This window comes from Neomonachus schauinslandi, chromosome 3 (genome assembly GCF_002201575.2).
Source record: "Neomonachus schauinslandi chromosome 3, ASM220157v2, whole genome shotgun sequence".
NCBI lineage: Eukaryota > Metazoa > Chordata > Mammalia > Carnivora > Phocidae > Neomonachus > Neomonachus schauinslandi.
The window spans coordinates 159,701,133-159,727,544 of record NC_058405.1 but is presented as its reverse complement, the minus strand read 5'-3'; the positions used below and the strand labels follow the sequence as shown (position 1 = coordinate 159,727,544).

General features: G+C 39.5%; 2 protein-coding genes across 2 annotated transcripts in view; both read left to right on the top strand.

Annotated features, from left to right (window-relative positions):
* ALS2 (alsin Rho guanine nucleotide exchange factor ALS2) overlaps positions 1–13,174 on the top strand; it is a 75,205-nt gene extending 62,031 nt beyond the window's left edge. The window contains exons 26-34 of the mRNA XM_021702785.2: positions 3,343–3,460; positions 4,233–4,390; positions 6,241–6,363; positions 7,061–7,237; positions 8,083–8,128; positions 8,352–8,413; positions 8,980–9,129; positions 9,349–9,445; positions 11,401–13,174. Coding sequence (XP_021558460.1) covers positions 3,343–3,460; positions 4,233–4,390; positions 6,241–6,363; positions 7,061–7,237; positions 8,083–8,128; positions 8,352–8,413; positions 8,980–9,129; positions 9,349–9,445; positions 11,401–11,439 — 970 coding nt within the window. The 3' untranslated portion in view covers positions 11,440–13,174. The remainder of the gene's footprint in view (positions 1–3,342; positions 3,461–4,232; positions 4,391–6,240; positions 6,364–7,060; positions 7,238–8,082; positions 8,129–8,351; positions 8,414–8,979; positions 9,130–9,348; positions 9,446–11,400) is intronic.
* A 1,689-nt stretch (positions 13,175–14,863) lies between these two features.
* The window catches only part of MPP4 (MAGUK p55 scaffold protein 4), a 48,873-nt gene continuing 37,324 nt past the window's right edge, over positions 14,864–26,412 (top strand). Inside the window, exons 1-3 of the mRNA XM_021703011.1 lie at positions 14,864–14,881; positions 19,320–19,440; positions 20,531–20,652. Coding sequence (XP_021558686.1) covers positions 14,864–14,881; positions 19,320–19,440; positions 20,531–20,652 — 261 coding nt within the window. The remainder of the gene's footprint in view (positions 14,882–19,319; positions 19,441–20,530; positions 20,653–26,412) is intronic.

Genomic DNA, 26,412 nt, shown 5'->3' with positions numbered 1-26,412 from the left:
AGCATACCAAACACTTTGAGAACTGAGCTGATAGGTAGACTTCCACCCAGGTCCCAGACTGAGCACTGAGTGGTATGCTCACAGACAGACCTAAATCGGACTGCCAAGGCTTTGAGAAGTGAACTGACATTGAAACCACGGCCCACAGAAGGCTGAAACAAAAATATCAGCTGTTTCAGAGGTTTCTAAGATCAACTACATGTTCAATGATCTACTAGAGGGACTCACAAGACTCAGAGTCATCCAGGTAAGAGTTACTGCAGCGACACAGTGAGGATCTATAACTGGATCATAAGAGAAGACCCAGGCAGAGTCTGGAGGAATCCATGTGCAAGCTTCCCATGCTCTCTCCCTTCTGTGAGGGGTCTCACAGAGCACACTGTCGCCCCCCCCCAGCACTAAAATGCAGCCACACATGTACAATCTTCCTGCCCAGGGAAGCCCATTAGGGACTGAGTGCTTGTGGTTTTTATTGGGGGTTGGTCACATAAACGCTCTGTACTTAGCAACTATCAGAATTCCACAGTCCCAGAAGGAAAGCAGATATTCACCATAAATCACATTGTTAGCCTAGTTGCGGACAGCAAAATTACCCTTATTAGTTAGGGAATATTTCATATCAGTATAGGGGACTTTTAGGAAGCAAATCCTTCTAAAGATAATAGTTTCAAGCCTACTATGTTTATTATGCCTATCAAAAATTTTTTTAATTTTATTTAAATTTAATTAACATAGTGTATCATTAGTTTCAGAGGTAGAGTTCAGAGATTCAACAGTTGCACATAACACCTAGTGCTCATTACATCACATGCCTTCCTTAATGCCCATCACCCAGTTACCCCATCCCCCCTCACCTTCCCTCTAGCAACCCTCAGTTTGTTCCCTATAGTTAAGAGTCTCTTATGGTTTGTCTCCCTCTCTGATTTCATCTTATTCTATTTTTCCCTCCCTTCCCCTAGCCTGTCAATATTCTTCATAGGATATAAACAAGACCCAAAGTGTCGTAACAATACTCAGAAATGTCCAGAATATAAACTAAAATTACTTGGTAATCAAAGAACCACCACCTCATTTTGGAAAGACAATCAATACATACCAGAGACTTCCCAACATAAATTTTGCAATAATGACAAGAACTTTAAAGGAGCTATTACAAAAATGCCCAAAGGAGCAATCACTTGAAATAACTTGAAATAACTATTAAACACACTTGAAATAACTATTACAATTGGAAGTACCAGGGGCGCCTGGGTGGCTCAGTTGTTAAGCATCTGCCTTCAGCTCAGGTCATGATCCCGGGGTCCTGGGATCAAGCCCCACATCGGGCTCCCTGCTCAGCAGGAAGCCTGCTTCTCCCTTTCCCACTCCCTCTGCTTGTGTTTCCTTTCTCACTGTCTCTCTCTCTGTCAAATAAATAAATAATATCTTTTAAAAAAATAAAAATAAAAAATAAATAAAATAAAATTGGAAGTATCAGCAAAGAAAAAGAAGATATAAGGAAGAAACAAATAAAAATTTTAGAATTAAGAAATCTAATAACCAAAATAAGATCACTGGGTGAACTCAGTAGCAGAATAGAGATGACAGCAGAAGAATCAGTGAACTTGAGAATAGATTAATAGAAATTATCCAAACTGAACAACAGAGAGAAAATACATGGGGGAAGAAAAAAGGAACAGAGCTCTAAGGACCTGAGAGTCTAATATTTGTGTCCTTGGAATCCCAGAAGGAGAGGAGAAAAGTTATGGGGATGAAAAAAATATTTGAAGAAATAATGGTTGAAAACTTCCCAAATATGATGAAAGACAAAAGTGCTGATTCAAGAAGCTAAGCAAACTGCATCCTGAAAAAAAAGATACCCGTGAACAGACACTTCATAATCAAATTGAAAGACAAAATCGGGAAAGCAGCTAGAGAAAAAAGAGGCATCACCTAGAGGGGAACTGCCATTTCGTGCTTGCATAGTTGTCATCAGCATCCTCTGGAGACCAAAAGGAAGTGGCACCACAATTTTGAAGTACTGTAAGAAAAATTACAGATGTACCTCTTCCTTTTTTTCTTTTTCTTATTTTCTCCCTTGTTCTCCTTTTCTTCTGCTTCACCCCTGTCCCCCTCTACTTTCTGCATATTTCCTTATTCTTTAACTGGGCCAGTAACTCTCACAAGCATTGCCTGGCATTTGGACCCAAAGAACTTGACAATCCCTGCTGTATAGAAGGAAGTTTGGTTTTTTCCTCCCCCCTATATTTGGGATAAACAGGAATGGATTATAGTGTTTCATTCATGAAGTTCATGATTTTTACCTTATAATCTTTCTATTAGTAGAAGAAATGGAAACTCCTAGGATTGATTAAAGCTGTGGACTTCCCCTTGCGTGTGATGCAGATGGTCAGCCTTCACTGTTAGAGCCTGTCAGTTTTAAACATTGAGACTTTGGTCCTCTAGTTGACCTTTGGTCCTCTAATTGTTGGGTGTTTCCAAGGAATGAGAGTGAATGAACTTTTATATAATAAAACATGTTGCAACTGCAGAGGGCTTGTTTATCTAAAATAGTATAATAATAATGATTGTGTACCATTTCTAATTGGTTATAATCTAGTAATAGAATACCATTACCGGGCGCCTGGGTGGCTCAGTTGGTTAAGCGACTGCCTTCGGCTCAGGTCATGATCCTGGAGTCCCAGGATCGAGTCCCGCATCGGGCTCCCTGCTCGGCGGGGAGCCTGCTTCTCCCTCTGACCCTCCCCCCTCTCATGTGCTCTCTGTCTCTCTCATTCTCTCTGTCTCAAATAAATAAATAAAATCTTAAAAAAAAAAAAAGGATACCTTTACCAAAAATGTCTGTTGATTACTAAGTATGTCTTTTATCATGGCCTCTTCATCCAAAGCTTCTCTTTAGCCATTATGTGCTTACCTCACCACCAGATACAGCGTCCTCATTATCTCCTTACTTGAGCTCATTTCCCTTCTTCCTCTGCCCTTTCATGTTTTCATTTTTCCTCACCGCTTCCTCTCTCTTTTATTCCATTTTTTCTCTTGTCACTAAGTCTGTCACCAGTTTTCTCTTCAGGCTAACATTATAGTATCTCCTAATACCATTGTTGATATTGAAGCAAAATTTTCATTAATTGTAGTTGGTATGAAGTAACATTAAATGACATTGGAGTGACTGTTAGAAAAATCTAATAGCTAGCAAGTCAGTTACCAATTATGAGCTCATTTGGGCCAAACACTGTCCTGGGTACTCCATTTCATCCTTATTTGGTGACAGTGTTTCATGTGCACATTACCATTACCTTGCTCTTGATATGAAATACATAATGGGCTTTCGTCTTTTTACAGTCCAGAGACATTAAGTCGTTCGCAGACTCAGACACTAGAGAGTTTGGAATTCATTCCTCAGCATGTTGGTGCCTTCTCTGTGGAGAAATATGATGATATCAAGAAATATTTAATAAAGGTAGAGTCAAAATTACAGTGGTCTTGTGAATTAATGACACAACCACTACAATGTATCATTGTGCTCACAGCTTATTGGTACCCTGATCCTATCTTTGCTTTCTAGGTATTTCTTTTGCTAATTCTCTGACTACTAAAAGCACATTTCCACATGAATATTGCCCTATCATGTTGGTAGAACTTTTTTAAGTTTTGTAAAGTGCTCAAGGGAGTTTTTGAGAACAAGGGTCAAAGTTTAAAATGGCTTTTTGTTAGTAACATTAGCAGACTAGAGATTGTATAAATAAAGCGTGCTGCCCTCACCCCATGGTTATGCTCTTTGCTTCCTTCTCAAACCCTGTAAGATTAGCTAGTTTAAAGTATGACATGCATTGATAATGGGGTTGCAGGAAACAGTATTAAGAGAAATCAAGGGAACTGGAGAGTGATTGTATTAAAGCATGATCAGCTGTCATTATTTAGTTTGCTCAAAGGTAACCTCTCCTATTTTTTTGGTGAAGTTTATAGCTTAATTATATTTAGCAGTATATCCAAAGCTATTTTCCCAAGATGCTAAAAGGATTCTTTGATTAACATTAGGAACTCCTACTCCATATAATTTGGGTAGACTTAACACTTTCAGAGAAGTTTAAGTATTTGAATTTTCTGATCCAAAAGTTGACTCCTGCCAGTTTGAAAATTGTTTATCGTTTATGAAATTGTTTTATTATTTATTGGTTGATTGTTTCTGCTGTTAGTCATTGACTGATTTCAGTGATCCTCTTCCTGTTCAGGCCTGTGACACTCCTTTGCACCCCCTGGGCAGGCTTGTGGAGACACTGGTTGCAGTTTATAGAATGACATATGTGGGCGTGGGAGCCAATCGCCGGTTATTGCAGGAGGCTGTGAAGGAGATTAAGTCTTACCTTAAGCGAATTTTCCAGCTGGTGAGGTAAGAGGTCTTTCTCATTGAAGTCTGCAAGCTGTGGAATAATACTTTATGCTAATGCTTGGGTGTCTTTATCCTGAGTGTAGAGATTACAACTTTGTGAAGAATCATTAAGGTTCCTCTTCCTTGATGAAATTACTCATCAAGAAAATGATCTTTGTGCCACAGATTCTTAAACAGATTAAATAACAAAAAACATGTTTTTACTTCATGCAAGAAACACAGCAAAGGAAACCATCAACAAAACAAAAAGGCAACCTACTGAGTAGGAGAAGGTATTGGCAAATGATGTATCTGATAATGATTTGGTTAATATCCAAAATATAAAAAGAACTTATATATTCAACACTAAAAAAATACTAATAATCTGATTTAAAATGGACAGAGGACCAGAATAGACAATTTCGCAAAGAAGAGATAGAGATGACCGCCAGACACCTGAAAGAAAGCTTAACATCACTAATCATCAGGAAGTGTGTGTATTCTCATAGACTTCCATTGTAGCGGGACAGACTAAATAAAATATATAGTGTGTCAGGTGATGGTAAATGTGACAAAGAATGGGGCCTGGAGGTTAAGAGGGTGCTATTTTAAACAGAAGGTCCAGGAGGCCTGACTAATGAGGTAATATCTGAGCAGAGACTTTAAAAGAGGTGAGAAAGCAAGCAAGTAGAACATCTTTGGAAAGAGAGTTTTAGGTAGGAAATAAGATCTTTTACTGGGGTTAAACCAACAAGTAAATACTATAATGAGGTCATTATATAAAAATTTATGAATTTTTTCATAAAGTGATTTTTCCTTATATTATTAGCTTCAGAATTGATAGATGCATTTGGAAATGTCTTCAGTTTTGAGGGGACAGTGTAATCCACTAAAAGACCACTGGCTGGAAGTGTTTCAGCTCTGACATTAGTTAGATGAGTATAATGAAGATAAGTTTTCTGACTTTTTTTTAGTTTTCCCAGCTATAAAATTAGGGGCAGAGGCAGGGGCAAGGTATAAGTCTACAAAAATAGAGAAGATTGCAAACTCCCTTTAAAGAGTCAAGGTTTCTGTCTAAAAATAAAGAGGACAATGAACTTGTTTATAGTAGAGCCCACTATTTGCATATAAGAGGTCAGAGATAAAATCTAGAGCAAATTCAAAACCTAGGGGGAAAATCCTCAATAATTTAGCTTGATCAATTGGAAAAATTTTTTAGCAACTTGAATTTTTGTTTTAAAGATTTTATTTATTAGAGAGAGCAGGGAGAGTGGCAGCAGGGGAGGAAGAGGGACAAGCCGACTCCGCGCTTAGAGTGGAGCCCAAGGTGGGGGCTCCATCTCACGACCCTGAGATCATGCCTGGAGCCTAAACCAAGAGTCAGCTGCTTAACCAACTGAGCCACCCAGGTGCCCCAGCAACTTGAATTAAAAAAAAAAATTTTTTTTTTAAATTTTACTTTAATTAGATTTTCATTTTTTCTTAATGTTGAATATTTAGGTAGTTTCCAATTAATATTTGTTTTTGCTGTGAGAATAATGGTCTCTGCTTGAAGAGTCAATACAAATTGACCTCAGATGAGATATGTCAGTAAGAAAAACATGTAGATAAGAATTTTTCACTCTTTAATAACCAGACAGGAAAAAAAAAAAGCACATGAAGATTATTTAGCTACACCCTTAATTTAATCCTGTAATTACAAAGCATCAGTTAAGAATCCTAGGGAACTAAAATATTTAGTTGATATAAAGTTTCATTTCATAGATCCTTAAATAGATGAAATAAGAGAAATGCATAGAAATGTATCTTTACTCTTTTTAACCATTCTAGAGGTATAAAATTGTATAATTGTATTTTCTGTTATTCCTTAGATTCTTATTTCCTGAGCTTCCTGAAGAGGGCAGCACAATTCCTCTCTCTGCTCCTCTCCCAACGGAAAGGAAATCCTTTTGTACTGGGAAGTCAGATTCCAGATCCGAATCGCCAGAGCCAGGGTACGTGGCGTTGGGTAGAGATAGTGAAGAAAGAGGGTGGGTGGTCCTATCTAAAGAATCCCAAGGAAAAGTTTTCTCTAGATCTCAGTTTCCCTATTTTTAAGACAATGTGATTGGACTGGGTGATCTCTGAGGTCCCTTTTAAAAGGTTGTATTAAGTTGGATTAGCCAAACCCCATGGAAGTGCTGTCTCAAATGACTGGGTGCAGAGGCTGCTGAGCGAAGTAACATCATGCTGATCTAGAATAACCACAGAGAATCATTTTCAAAATGGAAACCAATTGGGTTTTCAGTTAGATTTTGAGTTAATGAAAAGTATTCACAGTTGGTCCAAGATAAAACTCTGGGGCCATAGGTAAGTTCCTCATGTTAGCTCCAAATATAAAAGTAGAATAATGTTGTAACTGTTTCTTTACCTTTTTTTTTTTTTGTAAGAGAGCGAGAAAGAATGTAGGGGGGGGGGAGGGAGGGAGAGAATCTTAAGCTGACTCCCAGCTGAGCACAGAGCCTGACTCGGGGCTGAATTTCACCACCCTGAGATCTTGACCTGAGCCAAAATCGAGTCAGACCCTTAACCGACTGAGCCACCCAGGTGCCCCTGTTATAACTGTTTCTTTATTCAGAATGTCCCATCTTTACTTTCAGCTCTAGATTCTGTATGCAATTTTAATATGATTGCTTCTCCAATATTTTGTAGTTATGTGGTAACAAGTTCTGGGTTACTGCTTCCTGTACTACTACCTCGGCTCTACCCACCACTGTTCATGCTCTATGCCCTGGATAATGATCGCGAGGAAGACATTTACTGGGAATGTGTTCTACGACTGAATAAGCAGCCAGATATTGCTCTCCTGGGCTTCCTTGGGGTACAGAGGTAAGTACAGTAGTTAGGAGTAGAATCAAATGGTTTTAATTTAAAATGCTAACAGCATTATCAAGAATTTGGTACTTTAATATCTAATGGAATATATGATTTGCAGTTTATTTACTTATTTGCATATTTGTTATTCAGCAAAATAGTGATATTTAATCTTTATTTTTGAGAATTTTTGGAGTGGAGTGTAAAACTTGGTTATTCTTCTGAATGTCTTCTGAATGTGTGTTTTATTTTGTGTGTGTGTGTGTGTGTACATTTTAGCTACCTTTTCATATTTTGCCGTCCTTAAAACAAAATACATATGTTTACAGTTTCAGAAAAAATTAATTACATTTAGTCTTTGACATTCTTCATTTTCTTCTTTTTCTTTCCTCCCCATCTCCAATTTCTAATTTAAAAGTTTTAGAAGTGCTCTTTGTTGTGGAGCATTGTTTCTTGTTACTCCAAGGGAACACATTATGCTTTCTTCTAGTGCTGTGATAAAGCTGGTCACCCCAACATCCAGTAATTACGAATATGTGTAATCAAAAATTACCAATCCTTAATCAAAGTACATTTTTTCAGTAGGATAATTTGACAGTAAAAATACAGTAAAACTGAGTGAAGGAAAGATTTTGGCTAAACCTGGTAATATCCGTAATGTATGGGGAAATTGTAGTATACATTGATAGGTCCCTTAGGAACATGATAGAAACTCTTAAATTACTTCTGGAATGTTTATTAAAACCTTATCTGTTATTTTAAATGGGACAGGGAAGGCAATGTAGCCACCAACTGTTTTTATGGGGATTAATCTATCACAAGTAACAACTTGTATTAACAGTGTGTGGATTCCATTGTAGGAAATTTTGGCCAGCGACCTTGTCAGTCCTTGGAGAGAGTAAAAAGGTATAGTAAATTATAGTACATTTTAGTTTCCTCAGTAAATATGCTTTTCTTTAATGTGGGGTATTTGAAATAGCAAAACATTTCCATTTTACTTTGGTAGAATAGTAGCCAAGCATGAGTTACTCACTGAAGAACCACACCCTGCCATCAGTATCATTTATTTTTTACAGTTACTGCAGAAGACAGCTTTCCTCTTTGACCTTCATAAATTCTCTTTTTGCAGGTTTTGCCAGCTACAAAAGATGCTTGTTTTGCCTCAGCTGTAGAATGTCTGCAGCAGATCAGGTAATCACTGATTTGTTAAAAAAACACATACATCAAAGTAATAGCTAGTCTATTAAGATATTAATGAGATCTTATCTTTACCTAAGCTCTAAGTGCCCCCTTCACTCCTAGAAGGTATCACACTCAGCCTGGAGATCAGAAAAGGCTCTCTTGAGACATTTGGCTTACCTTTTACTCTACAAGGCTGTTGTATTTTCAGAAGATGTGGAGAGCCTACCCAGAAATGTATCTACATAATCACATCTGTAGCCAAATGGAAATTAACCAAACTTACTCAGAGAAGAGCATATATTAGGAGAATAAGGTCCTACATGGTTAAAGGGGGTAATCTTATGATTTAGTGAATTCTTCCATGTGAACCATAGATAGCTGAGGCATCTTTTCTCAAAGAACCAAGGGATTACTCTAGTTATCCCTTCCAGCAACTCATTATGCCTGATGTGTCCAACTTAAGACACATAAGTCCCAGGAGGGTATATTGTCAAACAGTTAATATTTAATATTGAACAGTTCTATTAAGAAAAATTACAGGATTATTATTATTTTTTTTTTTTAAATAACAACAGCACAACATTTACCCCGTCAGACAAACTTAAGGTCATCCAACAGACTTTTGAAGAGATCTCTCAGAGTGTCCTGGCATCACTTCAGGAAGACTTTTTGTGGTCCATGGATGACTTGTTTCCTGTTTTCTTATATGTGGTGCTACGGGCCAGGTGACCAACCTTTTCTGACTTGATTATTAGGGACTCATGATTTTAATAAGTGCTTTTTCTGAATTGATGATAGTAATGTGCTCCCCCACTAGAAAAAAAACCATTTCTCTTTACCCATTCCACTGTGGTGAGCTGTTCTTTATTTTCCCTTACATAGATTCAGAAGGAGGATGTACATATAAACAGATATAATTCAGTATCTTTTTCTCATTGGGGCAGGATTAGGAATTTAGGCTCTGAGGTACACCTCATTGAGGATCTAATGGACCCATATCTTCAGCATGGGGAACAGGGTATAATGTTCACCACCTTGAAGGTAAGTATAGATAGTATTTAATTTTCTTTTATCTTAAAATCTGTCCTTAATTTACCATATTATAAATCTGTGATTAACACTGTCTTCTTTATACAGACGTTTAATGAAAACATTAAATGCCTTTAGAGCACATGTTGTTCATATTTTAAAATATATTAAAGTAGAATCAGTTACTTATTCTTCAAAATACTAAAGCAAATTACCCAATCTTCCCTATAAATTGATCATTCAAATCAGTAGAAATGCTTATAAAGGTAGACTATATAAATGTAACTCTAGAAAAGAAACAGTAAGGATTTGTAGTATCCAAAAAAGTATCCATCACCAGAGCTATTTAATGGAAATGAGGGTAAAACAGAGAAGGCAGTGTGTATATAATGAATATGAATTGCATCTTCTCTTTTCCCCATGAATTTACTGTAAACCAGTATGTTACAAATAAGGTTCTGTAATCTGAGTACTCTCTAGGGATTGTTGGAAGTCATTTTAGTTCCCCACCTTGATTTTTCTTAGAGTCTTAGAATAATTCTGAAGTATATTGGAAGAACAACAAATAGAAAATGGCATAAACACTTCTGGAAAAAAAAAGGGAGAATAGATGCACTCTGCCAGTTAGTAAAATATTATAAAATTACAGTAATTAAGATAGTATGTTATTGTCACAAGAATGGACATTACCCCTAACAGAAGGAATAGACAGGCAAATTAAAATGAGAAAAAACCTAGAATTTAATGTCAGGTTTAGAGCTTGGGTTAGTTGTTTGAACTTTTCAACTGAAATACCATTAACATTCTCCATTAAAAGGGCTGAAAAAGGTGGAGGGGCACCTGGGTGCTCAGTCGTTAAGCATCTGCTCAGGTCATGATCCCAGGGTCCTGGGATTGAGCCCCGCATCAGGCTCCCTGCTCCCCTGGAAGCCTGCTTCCCCCTCTCCCACTCCCCCTGCTTGTGTTCCCTCTCTCTGTCTCTCTCTCTGTCAAATAAGTAAAATCTTTAAAAATAAATAAAAGGGCTGAAAAAGGTGGAGAAACTGGGGGAAATATTGGCCAACAATGACTTACATTTTTAGTATTTATGTTATATGAAGAGTATCTCTCAACATATCAGCAGGGGAGAAACAAGTGATACATTTATATGTAGGGAAATGCTCAACCTCACTGAAAATTACAGTACTGCAGATTTAAGCAAGATGCCATTTTGAGCCTACTAAATCAGCAAGGACCTTTTAGAATTATAACCAGTGCTGGTGGGGGTATAGTGAAATCAGAATTATGCCCATATTGCTGATAATGCATTAAATAGCAGTCACCCTTTTAGAAAACTGTTGTTGTTAACGTCGATATCAACAACATCGAAAATGTTCTTGGGGTTTGAGTAATCCTACTCCTGGAGATTTATCCTGAGGAATTGAAGAATGAAAAACATACATGGTTTGGCTGAGGTGTTCTTTGTAGTGTGAGTAACTTCCAAACCTGGATACTTCCAGAATCACCTAGGAATGCTTCTTAAAAATTCATTCCTGGAAATTCTGACTCACTGGGTCTGGAATGATGCTTACTCTTAATTTGTAGTTTCTTAAACATACTAGATGATTCCAGTTACAGTTGTTTGTATACCTTATAATGCTCAGCATATTCTAAATGTCCACTCAGTAGTGGCTTAGCCAATTATGGTGTTTCTACTTAGTGAAGAATATTAAACAGCTTGTAAAAAGTTTCTTTATTTTAGAATTAGTAGAAGGTGTGCAAAATTTTCTCTCTACTAATTTACAAGTATGCAAAGTAGACATTGGATGGGGGACTGGAAGTGAACAGGGAAAAATAAAGCAACTAACTCATTTTGTTGGCCCTAACAGTATTTATCAGACATTTCCTTTCTTTGGTCTCCTGTGCACTGCTATGTTTATGTGGCTTCTTTACAAGTAAATTTTAAATTGTTTTGAACTCTTTTTCAGGCATGTTACTACCAGATCCAGCGTGAGAAGCTTAACTAGGATGCACAACAGCTTGACAACTGGATTATCTGTAGGATGCTTTAGCACCATCTGGCGTCTTCCTATAGTGGCAAAAAAGAATGGTGTTGAAATTAGGATGTTGTGTTATTTTGGTGGTTATTTCGGAGCCTTACTAATGATGATAGCCCTGAGCCCAGGAAAAAAAAAAAAAGACTATGATTTAAAGGGAGGGTTGAAAAGGAGATCAAATTCAATTAAACCAGTTAAGTCCCCCAAATATCATAATTTACTGTTTGGAAAAAGGACATCCCCTCCTACAGTAAGGAGTATGCCAGCTACGTGAAGTTGTAAGAAGAATTCTCAGTACAGCTTCTTACATTAAAGAAGTTAATAATTTTTTTGAGTTTCAGGTTTGCCTGCAGTTACCCCAGACCCCTTTGCAAGGAGCAGATTGTACTTGAAACTACAGTAGCCACACTATGCCTTCCTGAATTCCTTGCAGTCACGTGTGCATCATGCTTCTTTGCTGAGGGAGGGGAAAGAGGACCTTCTAAAACTGCAGTTTTAACTTTTTCTAAGCTTTTCCACCAGGGTATTCATGATGGGAGAGGTTCTATGCAGTGACTACCGCACCCCGACCCCAAACATGGAACACATATAAATAGGAGTCTTCTGCCTCCTGACTAGAAAGAACATAGGAGTTTTGTTCGTGGATTCCTTTCAGTGCTATGGAGTGAATACACTGGAATTCAAACACTGACTCTGAGCTGCTATGGAACCTCACTCGTCCGTGTGCAAATGCTGTATTGCGAGGCCTGTGAATGAGAGCCCGAAGAGCTTTTGCATGTGGGCTGTGTTTTGGAGCAGGACTAAATTCTGGGAAATACCGAAGCAAGGAACTACATCCATCCTTGACCTAGTGTTCTGGTTCTTCCCTGTACCTCGCACTGAACTCACAGAGGGGAAGAAAAAGGAAACAAGCTTTGGCTTTTCCCATCTCAAAAGTATTGTAACACTTCAACATTTTAGTGTTTTGCCTTTCACCTTTTTTTTTTTAATGTCCTGTTGTAAATGGTTGGTTTACACTGTACAAGTAACACTAGTAGCTGTTTTGAATAACATAGGTGCTCTTTCTCATCTCATCTCCTACACACCATGGTGAGCATATGGAGTATCCTCCAGATTTATGTTAACATCGGCAGGTGTTGATCAATTTTAAAAAAGGATCATGGTTTCTGCTCTACTTTATAATCAAGACATGTTTATTAAAATACTGTTTCGGAATGTTGGCTGTAATGTAACAGCAGTTTTCATAATAAAAGACATTCATCTCTATGAGGTTGTTTTATGATTGTGTAAGAAATGACTCGGGCAGCTTAAAAATTTAAAAGAAACCCAGGCTTGGGTGTTTTATTTATTTTATTTATTTTTTTGCCCGAATTGTAATTCATGCCTTTTTGTATTGGCCTCAGAGGTCCCTCTGGGGTTTTAGAGATCTCTGTCTTTAAAATAAACATAAATTCATAATTATAGCACCTTCGCTGACAAAAAAAATTGACTTTCTGATTCTACTATCCCTAGGACAGGGGTCTTAAATCTATTATTTCTTTGAATAAAAGGCATATTTTGATAGTCACTGTTTTTTTTTTTTTTTTCCTCCTGAACAGATTCAGGGAAGGGAAGAGAGAGAATTCAAAATTCTCCTTGGAACTACTATGCATTAATTAGCTACCTCCCAGTTGTAATGTCTTCTCAAGAAGCCTTTCCATGTCACCACTGCTCTCTACCAGAAGGTGGCTGCCCATTATTGGAAAGGAGCCAACACTTGATTAGTTTATGTTAAACACCCTGCATTTCCATTAGAGATTGTTTTGATTTTAGGATAAACACAGATTCAACATTTGGCAAATTTACCGAATGTCTGATCCCTTAAGAGAGATACAGGGGTAGTTCTAGAAATGAACAAAGACTTGAGACCCACTGAGAAGTTCTCAAATGATGGTAGACTGTCTCAGTTCTAAGAAAAACATGTTTTAACTCATCTTTTTATTGGAGTTTTGAATGGAACTTTCCAGTTACTTTAGGCTCTTGATACTGTACCTTTCAGATACACCTTTCAGATAGCATAGTAAAACCATAAATTTTCAAATTCTAAATCTAAATCTCCAGGCCACTGTCTATAAATAGAAATACCTAGCACTCCTGCCGTAGGTTACAGATCTTTCACATGTGCGGTGAATGCTCATAGCAGCGCTGTGAGGCAGGTATTAGCCCCACCGATTTTGTAGACAAGGAGTGGCTGGGATTTGCTCACTGTTAGAGCTGAGACTCTAACCTAGAACTTCCCTAACTCTAATTCCAGGGCTCTTTCCTACTACTGCTGCCAGAGATGGCACTTCATACCTGGGTTATGCACTAAAAGATCGTAAGGTGGGGGCGCCCGGGTGGCTCAGTTGGTTGGGCATCCAACTCTTGATTTTTGGCTCAGGTCATGATCTCAGGGTTGTGAGATCCAGCCCTGTGTCTCAGGAGGGAGTCTTTTGAGACTCCCTGTCCCTCTCCCTCTCACACTCATGTATGCATTCTCTCGCAGATCTTTTTTTTTTTTTTTTAAAGATTGTAAGGTAAAAAATGAGTTGAAAACTTAATAACATTAGGTGTTTATGGTAAAATACGGTGTGCTCAAAACGGTCACAGATGTATCACATTCCCAACTTGCATTTTCATCAACAGTGGAAGGCAAATGAAAGCCACCTGTTTAATTTCGAGTAAAGGGGCTGATAAACCTCTAACAATAGTCATTTGGTCTTTATTCCGATCTGCCCTGCTGTGAGCAGAACCCTTTAGTTTTATTCTGGGTTATCTACTTCCCAGTGTGCTTCCCACCGACTTTAGCACTTAATGTGCTTTGCTGCAATATAAAATTTTCAAATAAGGAAGTAACTCCAATCTGAGATAATGGGTAACTATTAAGTTGAGGACAGTCACTTGGTAGCGAACCTTCCAGAAGGAACTTTTTACAGGCCTCATTATTGGCTGAAGGGTCTTCCATCATATTCTCCTCATAACGTGAGACAATAAGGTTAATAGGTCAGCTTACTCTCTGGTATCTCCAAAGTTTTTCCTTTCATTAAAAATGCTATTGTCTGTTGGGGGGTGTCTGTTACGGAATGGTCAACAAAAATAATTTTTTTGGTGTTAACTATGTGGTGGCATTTTGAGAGAAAATACCACAGTGAAGGTTGAAAATGATATAAATTAGACCTCCCAGTGTAAGGAATACTTAAGATTTGTGACAGGGGAAGCTTATGAGTAACTTAGTGGTTAGGCTGGGTTAGGCTTCTGTGGATTAAATCAAAGAGGATGTGCAGAGATTTTGTCTAGAACAGTGAGGTGACTTTGGCAGCTAATAGCCCACTAGTATTTTCTACCAAAGCTTTTCTCTGGATAGGAGCAATATTGCATGTTTGCGGTCTTGCAGGTAAGAGACTCTGTCAAATGATCCTCAGTTACCAGAAGAGATGTATAAATGTCCGTGCTTCTGTCAATTTTTAATAGCTACAAATAAAAACCTGGGTAATTCAAATGGTTTAGTTTCATTGTAACCCAAATCATATGGAGAATTCTGTGATTTTGGAAGAGCAGGTTTTGCTTTGGGAAACTGTTTAAGTATGGAATAATGAGTTGTCATGCAGACAGTAAAACTGACCATTTGTTCTAGCCCTAGTCAACAGCATTTTGACCCACAGGAAGCTGGGCCGTTTTTGTACGGGCTGTTACTTATCATTAAGTTTTCAAGTGCTTTTTCAGGCTTTGTTTAGTAGGAAGCATTTTTTTTTTTTTTTTTTGAAAGAAGAGCTTAATAGGGGTAGGGGGAATGATTAATAGTTATCACTATATTTTAACAAGTTCATGGAAATACTGATTTTTAAAGTAATATTTAGGACAAATTCTTTATAAGTCCATAACACTAATGCAGCTTCTCAGTTAATAAGACCTGGTGATCCTTCCTCTGTTATTTAATTAGTCCAGAATTGCATATTGTTGGGTATCGACTTACTTGCAGCCTCAATCATGAATTCTCGTCCTCATGACAGCAGAAATAGGTAAGTTCTAACTGACAAACTTGGTCCAGAAGTCATGAAAAGGCAGGGAAGAGGGATTCTAGTCCTTTGCCAGACACTCATATTTTTCAGGTCTAGTCCTGGAAACAAAAGAGGAAAACTGGATTTTACTACTTGTTAACTCTACCGAATACCCCTTTGGATGTCAGATTCCACGTCTGAAAAACGAAAGTTTTTCAAAGTTTGATAGGGAAGGAGGTTGAAGTCAATGTAACCAGGCTGAGGAAAAGAGGAAGGGCACAGGCCTCTGGAGTCAGCGGCTCCCACCTCAGGATTGACGTCCCAGCCGCTCTCCCTGGGCAAGTATCGGCCTTTTACTTCCATATTTTGGCCTCCCATTTTCCCTCCCTTTCTCAACCACTGGAAATACAGCCCAGACCCTGCTACAGGTGCCGAGGCTTCTGCGTGAAACAGAAAGCGCGAGGTCCACCTTCCAGACCCTCTGCAGACATGACCCACACAGAAGCCGGACACTGAGCGGGTTAATGCGTAAGAGAATTGTGAAGCGGGTTGTGAACTGAAGCATTGCCATAGTTTTCATAGACATCTGGAGAGAGGGAAAACCATTTTCTGAGGTTTCCTTCTATGATTTTTTTGTCTTACCTTGGGCTAATACCAGGGACTCCATGGCTTAAACAACAGATTTTTTTTTTCTTTCAGTTCTGAAAGCTGGAAGCCTGAGATTAGGGTATGAGCATGGGTGGGTTCTGGTGTGGTCCTTCTTCGCAGCTTGAAGAGAGGCTCCTCGCCGTGTCCTCACCTGGCAGGGAGATTCACGGAGAGCAAGCTCTCTGGTGTCTCTTCTTACAAGGGCATTAATGCCATCATGGGGACCCCACCCTCATGGCCTCATCTCAGCCTAATATCTCCCAAAGGTCCCACCTCCAAATACCAGCACAGTGGGGTTGGGGCTCCAACATCTGAATTTGGGGGAACACAATTCAGTCCACAGCAATTTGTCACAGGAACCTGATGGTGACCACCATGTTTAGAATTCACCTAAGTTGTGGAGATGAAAATCACTGTTTATGCCTCCATGGGTGAGGAGTTTTAGTCAACATGAGCTTTTGAGAATATATGAATTCGTTATCTGCAGCCCTAGAGTTAGCAGTAGATTTATTGGAAGCTATGTTAATAATTAAAACTCACTATAGAAATCACAGTCTATCTGTAAATCTCCCTCACAAATCAGGTCATCTCAGGAATGCGCAGTCTGGTGTCCCCGGCTGCAGCATGGACAGGCCTAGTTTGGCACACTGGCATTTGGGCATTAATATGGAAGAAATGTGGTCTACCTTACTTACGATGCACAGATAGTAGTTGGCTCGTTTAATCTGTACTTCCTCTCCAAGGACGTAATTTGTGAACCGCCCTTTGGGTAACATTTCCAGCAGCTTCTTGAATATGATGGCTTGGTGTCAGACCCATCTGTTTGCTCTGACTTTTGTCTATCTGGAAGACACTCCACCTCCCTTTTCAATTCCCTACCCTCCATGCTCCCCTCTTGGGAGGAAGGTGAGTCATACATGCAAATGTTGTGCTAAATGATTCAACAGAGGCTCAAAAACTAGAACACAGGAAAATGGAAGGGTTTAACCTAACTCAGTTGAGGCTGGGCAGGGCAGGTGGTGGTGGGCATGGCAAAAGCATGTGATGTCAGGTTTTGGAAGAGTCTAGCAAACTAGAATACTTCAGTGTGACTGGGAAAGAATGTGTATGGGAGAGTTGTTTAAAATTCTCCAACAGCTTTCTTTCTCACTGGGAATTTAGAGACAACACAATAATGATCTGTCTTTTTCGAGATAGCCTCCCTGGTTCAACCCCACAATCTGTCTAAATCCTAGGCAGGGGTTCTCAACCGTATCAGATGCAATATCCCAGTCTCTAACAACTAATTTGCAATACTCCTTTTTAAAAAAAATCCCGATTTATCCTTTATTATCCTACTTGGATAACAAATGTTGTTGGTGCCCTACCCATAGACCGTTGGTCCTTACAGTTTTGGTGCAACCCAGGCCAAATTCGAACAGCCAGCCCCTGCACTCACTACCTGAGAGCATGCATGTGGGAGGCCGGAAGGACTAGAAGTAATGTTCTCTGGCAAAAGCCCTCAACTGATGACCAGCAGCACTGGTGTATAAATACCCCCACTTTCTTGTACCTTATTCCCCCAAGGGCTCAAGCTCCATAATGCCCAGAGTGGTTACTTGCTTGATACACCTGTCACTGGCTTTTTCCCCGGCCTTGTCTCAATATCCCACTCTGCTACTGGTGTTTCCCAGGATCACTTTGCAAACAAATCATCCCACTAGAATCCTTGCTCTGATTCTAGGGAAACCCAAAATAAGACACTTCCTTACACACAACTTCAAAAAAAGGAAATCTATCTGTATCATGCCCTAGTAATAAGATGTTAAATAAATGTTGTCAATAAGACATTGTATATTTCAATATGTAAATATGAAATACCACTACACCAAAAGATATAATGAAACAACATGTTTGCACTTATTAAAAAATCCAGCCAGGGACGCAGATACAGCTTGATAGTGGTGTGTTATAGTGATACCCTAAATGCTATGTTTTTAGGATTCTAATGGGATGATTTGTTCAGAAAGTGATCCCAGGAAACACCAGTAGCTGAGTGGGATATTAAGACAAGGCAAGGGGGAAAAGCCAGTGAGAGGTGTATCAAGCAAAGCAGCTTTACCATTATTGACATGATTTTCTGAAACGGTGAACAACTTGATATAGTCCAAGCAAAACAAAGTAAATTCATTTCTCAATTATGGTAGTAGCATTTCAGAAAATTCAACGTATGTTGAAATAATGCCAAAATACTTTGTGTTTTTAGGTAAAGAAAAGTTGGGTTCTAGGCTCTGATAATTAATTATAAGGGTGTTTGGAGTTTTTTTTTTAAGAACATGAAAGTCCAGTGAGGTGTTTTTAAGTTATACCAGGGTATAAGGTGATTTTTCATCGTATAAGGCAACTTCTGTGAAACTTCCACAAAGAGCAGTGAGCATGTTCCCTTTGCCCTCATTTTCTTAACCCTCATTTTGCTGGCTGAGAAGTAGAAGTGATGGCCGGAGCTCCAGCCACCATTTTGGAGCGGGAAGATGGGAACCACACCATACCCGAGGGAGGCAGAGCAGCGAGCTGGAAGGAGCCCATTCTCTGAGCACTTCATGGAGCAAGGCTGCCCTACCAACCCTGAACTGTCTCTGCCTCTACACTTTTACATAAGCAAGATATAAACTTCTACCCTGTTTAACCACTATTACTTTGGGTTTCTGTTTCTTGAAACTAATCCTTCCCAAAGCCACATAGAAAATAACCTTTAAGAGTATGCCTCAGATGTAACCATGCCTCTTGCCATTGTGATTGGTGCCACGAAGAACTGTAGGTACAATGAGAGGGAACACGGCACCTGAGTGGCGTCAGGCCAGGGAAGGCTCTTCTGAGCTCTGAAGGATGGTAAAATTAACTGGGTGAGAAATAAATATTTGTTTGTCACTTGTTTAAAAAAAAAAGAGAGAGAGAGAGAGTGGGAGGAGTGTTCCCTGAAATAGTAATGCTCTCTCATAGGGCTGGTTAATTTAGAGAGTGAGCTCTACAGTGAGTGTTTAGAGAGTGAGCTCTACAGAGCTCTACAGGGCAAGTGTTTTGTTTGATATGGGTCCCTGGGTGTAGCACGGTGCTCGACTTGCTCAAATAAATGCTGTTGAAAACACATTCCAGTGCGTGAGAGCTTCAGGGCCAGCGTGACCGGAGTGAGCTGTGTGCTGTTTACAGTCTGCTCCCAGGGCTGAATTCCGTCCGAAAGCTTGGGCAGGAAGGATACAGTCAGACAAAGGAGCAGATCCACTGGACAAGGAGAACATGAAACCCTCTACGGCAACCAATCCGGAGAATGGTATGTGGTGCCTGGACTCCTTTCTGGATCAGAAAGGCCTTATAACATCACTGTAGATATGAGATCAAATTTAGGGGCAGGGGTTCTGATAGATTTATTGTGATTCTTTTAAGGAACTTGTTGGACACTTCAGAGTGTCCTATTACCTCTATTAGTGATGATTCTAAGCAGTTTTCAAGGCAGGAAGGAAAGAAATCGGCACAGTGGGTTCAGAACCTCCTTTTTCCTCTTATCCCACAATGTTTTATTTAAACTTAGAACTTCACAACTTGTTCACATTCAAAATATCACTACAACAAATAGAATGCCTATGAAAACATGTAAAAAAATCCAGCATTCATTAAAATCTGTTCAGTTTCTTTAATCAGTGGAATCCTGAGATTTGTATTAAACACCTATTGGCAGGTAGAGTCAGGTTTTTTTTGTTTTTCTTTTTAAGATTATTTATTATTTATTTGAGAAAGAAGGCACAAGCAGGGGGAAGGGCAGAGGGAGAGGAAGAGGGAGAGAGCATCTCAAGCAGACTCCTTGCTGAGGGCAGAGCCCAACTCAAGGCTCAAATCCATGACCCTGAGATCATGACCTGAGCCGAAACCAAGAGTCCAACGCTTAACCCATTGAGCCACCCAGGTGCCCTGGCCATTAGAGTTTTTCAATAACACTTCCAATAAAAACTTTCAGAAAGTGTGAAGACAAATGACTATGTTTGAATTAGAGAAGGAGGATCCAGAAAACAACGAGATAATTTTGGAATAAACCAAAGGCCGATAAGGTGGGGGAAGGGAAAGAATATTGCTCTCATAAAATCTGACATCTATAAATGATCTATTATTTCATCTAAATTTAGCCACAACCCTATGGGAAAGCTAGCATATTATTTTGCCACAAGGAAACTGGGTTTCAGAGAGTTGGATGACTTTCTGAAGTTCACACAGTGATAGAACCAGAGCTTTTGGCCTTAAATCCAGCGTCATCTCATTCCTCAGGAGCCCCTGTGACCCATCCCAGGAGTCTGAGTTGTCTTTCACACTCACCCCTGCCTTTCTTCACCTCCACCGGCCACTCCACCTCTGCCCTCTCCCTTTTCCAGGTCTCTCCCAGATCCTGAGGCTTGTGCTGCGAGAGCTGAATCTGTTCTACAGCCGGGATGTGAACGGAGTGTGTCTCCTATATGATCTTCTCCATTCCCCATGGCTGCAGGCTCTGCTAAAGGTGTGCACCCCATTACCTGGAGGCCTCTGCTTACTGTGGGAGCTGAAAACTGCTCACCCAACTGTGCCACTCACTCACTGGTCAGGTGGCAGGAGATTTCAACTTGGTAAAAGTTCTTAGAAGGCAATTCTTTTGTGTGTTCTGAGAATTTCCAACATGGGTGTGGGGGTACTAGGGGATGTCTGTAATTCATCTCAATTCTGACACTATCCGGACATAGCATCAGATCCCATAGGGTAAGGGCTCGGTCTCCCGGGACTGCTGCCCCCTCCCCCCCATGTCAGACGCCAGTCACAAGCCCAGGCTGTTACCTGTACTTCTGACCAACTGTCTATAAATCAGAGGCTCCCTAGACCTCCTCCTTGGGTGTGATTAATTTGCTACAGCCCACAGACTCAGAGAAACATTTTACTTGCTAGATTACCAGTTTATTATAAAAGGATATTACTCAGGAACAGCCAGATGGAAGAAATAAAGATGGCAAGGCATGTGGGAAGGAGTGCGGAGCTTCCATGCCCCCTCCACTCTCCCCTAGATTTCCACAAGGTCACCAAACCAGAAATTCTAACAAACCCAGTCCTTTGGGGCTTTTCTGGAGGCTTCATTACGTAAGTACAGGTGATTAAGTCATTAGTCAATGGGGATTGATTCAACCTTCAACCCCTGCTCTGTTCCCTGGAGGTGGAGGTGGGGGTAGGGGGTGGACTGAAAATTCCAACAGTCTAATTACATGGTTGGTTCTCCTGGCAACCTGCCCTTAACCTTAGGTGCATTCCAGAAATCACCTCATTAACATAAAAAAAGGCATCTTTGTCACTTTCCTCACTTAGGAAATTCCAAGGGTTTTAAGAGCTCTGAGCCAGAATCAGGACCAAATATATAATTCTTATATAAATCACAGTATCAAAGCAATCCTCAGAGAAGAGCTACACAAACCTCTTAGCTTACAAAGGATGAATTTAGGTGGGAAAGTATATGGCAGTTCCTCTTTTCTCCCCCAGTTCCTTTTCTTCCAGAGGACCCTGGGATCACAAAGTGGCCACCACAAATGGCCATCAACAGCACCCTTAGCATCTGTCTACAACCCTTTGTCCTTGAGGCTAAAACTCAGGACAAATAAAATGCTTTAAAAAAAATTGTTCCTTTCTGGGGCATCTGGGTGGCTCAGTCGGTTGAGCATCTGACTCTTGGTTTCGGCTCAGGTCGTGATCTCATGGGTTGTGGGATTGAGCCCCACCTTGGGCTCCCAGCTCAGCGGGGAGTCTGTTGGAGAGTCTCACCCTCTGACCCTCCCCCCACTCTCTCAAATAAATAAATAAATAAATAAATCTTTAAAAAAATATTCCTCTTTGTTTCTTAAAATCAGGAAATAAGATATCTACAGTTCTGTTTAGGTATCTTAAATTTTTCTTATCCTGAAAATTTCTTTTTTAAAAATTTGGCTAAAATTTCATGCACTGTACAATAGCATCTACTATCTGATTATAATTTTGTTCAAATGCTTTTTTTTTCAATTGACTACTTTTAATCCTTTTGTTACTCATTCTTTTTTTTTTATTATGTTATGTTAGTCACCATACATTACATCATTAGTTTTTGACGTAGTGTTCCATGATTCATTGTTTGCATATAACACCGGTGCTCCATGTAATACGTGCCCTCCTTAATACCATCACCGAGCTAACCCATCCCCCCACCTCCCTCCCCTCTGAAACCCTCAGTTTCAGTCTCTCATGATTCATCTCCCCCTCTGATTTCCCCCCTTCATTTTTCCCTTCCTTTTCCTAATGTCCTCCATGCTCTTCCTTATGTTCCACATATAAGTGAAACCATATGATAATTGACTTTCTCTGCTTGACTTATTTCACTTAGCATAATCTCCTCCAGTCCCATCCATGTTGATGCAAAACTTGGGTATTCATCCTTTCTGATGGCTGAGTGATATTCCATTGTATATATGGACCACATCTTCTTTATCTGTTCATCTGTTGAAGGGCATCTCGGCTCTTTCCACAGTTTGGCTATTGTGGACATTGCTGCTATGAACATTGGGGTGCATATGGCCCTTCTTTTCACTACATCTGTGTCTTTGGGGTAAATACCCAGTAGTGCATAGGGTAGCTCTATTTTTAACTTTTTGAGGAACCTCCACACTGTTTTCCAAAGTGGCTGTACCAACTTGCATTCCCACCAACAGTGTAAGAGGGTTTCCCTTTCTCCACATCCTCTCCAACATTTGTTGTTTCCTGCCTTGTCAATTTTTGCCATTCTAACTGGTGTAAGGTGGTATCTCAATGTGGTTTTGATTTGAATTTCCCTGATGGCTAATGATGTTGAACATTTTTTTCATGTGTCTGTTAGCCATTTGTATGTCTTCTTTGGAGAAGTGTCTGTTCATGTCTTCTGCCCATTTTTTGACTTGATTATTTGTTTTTTGGGTGTTGAGTTTGAAAAGTCCTTTATAGATCTTGGATACCCGCCCTTTATCTGTAGTGTCATTTGCAAATATCTTCTCCCATTCTGTGGGTTGCCTCTTTGTTTTGTTGACTGTTTCCTTTGCTTGCAAAAGCTTCTTATCTTGATGAAGTCCCAAAATTTCATTTTCGCTTTTGTTTCCCTTGCCTTTGGACACTTGTCTTAAAAGAAGTTGCTGCGGCTGATGTTAAAGAGGTTACCGCCTATGTTCCCCTCTAGGATTTTGATGGATTCCTGTCTCACATTGAGGTCTTTCATCCATTTAGAGTTTATCTTTGTGCATGGTGTAAGAGAATGGTCGAATTTCATTCTTCTGTATAAAGCTGTCCAATTTTCCCAGCACCATTTATTGAAGAGACTGTCTTTTTTCCTGCTTTGTCAAAGATTAGTTGACCATAGAGTTGAGGGTCCATATCTGGGCTCTCTATTCTGTTCCCTTGATCTGTGTGTCTGTTTTTGTGCCAGTCTTGGTGTCTTGGTGATCACATCTTTGTAATATGACTTGAAATCAGGCAACGTGATGCCCCCAGCTTTGTTTTTCATTTTCAACATTTCCTTGGTGATTCGAGGTCTTTTCTGGTTCCATACAAATTTTAGGATTGTTTGTTCCAGCACTTTGAAAAATGCCATTGGTATTTTGATTGGGATGGCATTGAAAGTGTAGATTGCCCTGGGCAGCATAGGCATTTTAACATTTATTCTTCAGATCCATGAGCATGGAATGTTTTTCCATCTTTTTGTGTCTTCTCCAATTTCTTTCATGAGTGTTCTGTAGTTTATAGAGTATAGATCCTTACCTCTTTGGTTAGGTTTATTCCAAGCTATCTTATGGTTTTTGGTGCAATTGTAAATGGGATAGATTCCTTAATTTCTCTTTCTTCTGTTTCATTGTTAGTGTATAGAAATGCAACTGATTCCTGTGCATTGATTTCATATCCTGCCATTTTGCTGAATTCCTGTAAGAGTTCTAGCTATTTTGGGGTTGAGTCTTTTGGATTTTCCACATAAAGTATCATGTCATCTGTGAAGAGAGAGAATTTGACCTGGTCATGACTGTTGGATCCTATCAGCTAGGATCTTGTTGAGAATTTGGCATCCATATTCATCAGGGATATTGGTGTGTAATTCTCCTTTTTGATGGGGTCTTTGCCTGGTTTGGGGATTAAGGTAATGCTGGCCTCATAGAATGGGTCCAGAGCTTTCCTTCTGTTTCTATTTTTTGAAATAGCTTCAGGAGAATAGGTATTATTTCTTCTTTGAATGTTTGGTAGAATTCCCCTGGGAATCCATCAGGCTCTGGACTCTTGTTTTTGGGGAGGTTTTTGACCGATGCTTCAATTTCGTTACTGGTTATTGGTCTATTCAGGTTGTCAGTTTCTTCCTGTGTCAGTCTTGGTAGTTTATAGGTTTCTGGGAAGGCATCCATTTCTTCCAGGTTGCTTAATTTATTGGCATATATTTGTTGATAATAATTTCTAATAATTGTTTCTATTTCCTTGGTGTTAGTCGTGATCTCTCCCCTTTCATTCATAATTTTATTAATTTGGGTCATTTCTCTTTTCTTTTGGATAAGTCTGGCCAGTGTTTTATCGGTCTTATTAATTCTTTCAAAGAACCAGCTTCTAGTTTCGTTGATCTGCTCTACTGTGTTTCTGGTTTCTAATTCATTGATTTCTGCTCTAATCTTAATTATTTCTCTTCTCCGGCATGGCTTAGACTTTATTTGTTGTCTTTCTCCAGTTCTTTAAGGTGTAAAGTTAGTTTGTGTATTCAGGCTTTTTCTATTTTTTTGAGTGAGGCTTGGATGGCTATGTATTTCCCCCTTAGGACCGCCTTTGCAGTATTCCATAGGTTTTAGACTGATGTGTTTTCGTTCTCATTGGTTTCCATGAATTGTTTAAGTTCCTCTTTGATTTCCTGGTTGACCCAGATATTCTTAAGCAGGATGGTCTTTAGCTTCCAAGTGTTTAAATGTCTTCCAAATTTTTTCTTGTGATTGAGTTCCAGTTTCAAAGCATTGTGGTCTGAGAATATGCAGGAAATAATCTGTCTTTTGGTATCAGTTGAGACCTGATTTGTGACCCAGTATGTGGTCTATTCTGGAGAAAGTTCCATGTGTGCTCGAGAAGGATGAGTATTCTGTTGTTCTAGGGTGGAATGTTCTGTATATATCTATGAGGTCCATCTGGTCCAGTGTGTCATTCAAAGCTTTTGTTTCTTTGTTGATTTTTTGCTTAGATGATCTGTCTATTGCTGAGAGTGGAGTGTCGCGGTCTCCTACTATTAACGTATTATTATCAATATGTCTCTTTATTTTGGTTAACAGTTGGCTTATGTAGTTGGCTGCTCCCATGTTGGGGACATAGATATTTACAATTGTTAGATCTTCTTGTTGGATAGACCCTTTAAGAATGATATAGTGTCCCTCTGGATCTCTTACTACCATCTTTAGCTTAAAATCTAATTTGTCTGATATGAGAATTCTTACCCCAGCTTTCTTTTGAGATCTGTTGGCATGAAAAATGGTTCTCCATCCCCTCACTTTCAGTCTGGATGTATCTTTAGGTTCAAAATGGGTCTCTTGTAGACAGCATATGGATGGGTCCTGTCTCTTTATCCAATCTACAACCCTGTGCCGTTTCATGGGAGCATTTAGGCTGTTCACGTTGAGAGTGATTATTGAAAGATATGATTTTATTGTCATCATGTTGCCTGTGAAGTCCTTGTTTCTATAGATTGTCTCTGTAAAGTTCTGTTCTATATCACTTTTGGGGCCTTTCTCCTTTTATAGAACCCCCCTTAATATTTCTTGCAGGGCTGGATTGGTGGTCACATATTCTTTCAGTTTCTGCTGGTCTTGGAAGCTCCTTGTCTCTCCATCCATTCTGAACGACAGCCTTGCCAGATAAAGTATTCTTGGCTGCATGTTCTTCTCATTTAGTACCCTGATTATGTCTTGTCAGCCCTTTCTGGCTTTCCAGGTCTCTGTGGACAGGTCTGACGTTATTCTGATGTTCCTCCCTCTGTACGTAAGAAATCTCTTCCCCCTCACCGCTTTCAAGCTTGTTTCCTTGGATCTGAGATTTGTGAATTGTACTATTATATGTCATGGTGTCAGTCTGCTCTTGTTGATCTTGGGAGGGATCCTCTCTGCCTCTTGGACACGAATGCTTGTTTCCTTCCCCAGATTAGGGACATTCTTAGCTATGATTTGCTCAAATATATCTTCTAGACTTCTCTCTCTCCCCCCACCCCCAAGGGATACCAATAATTCTGATATTGGAA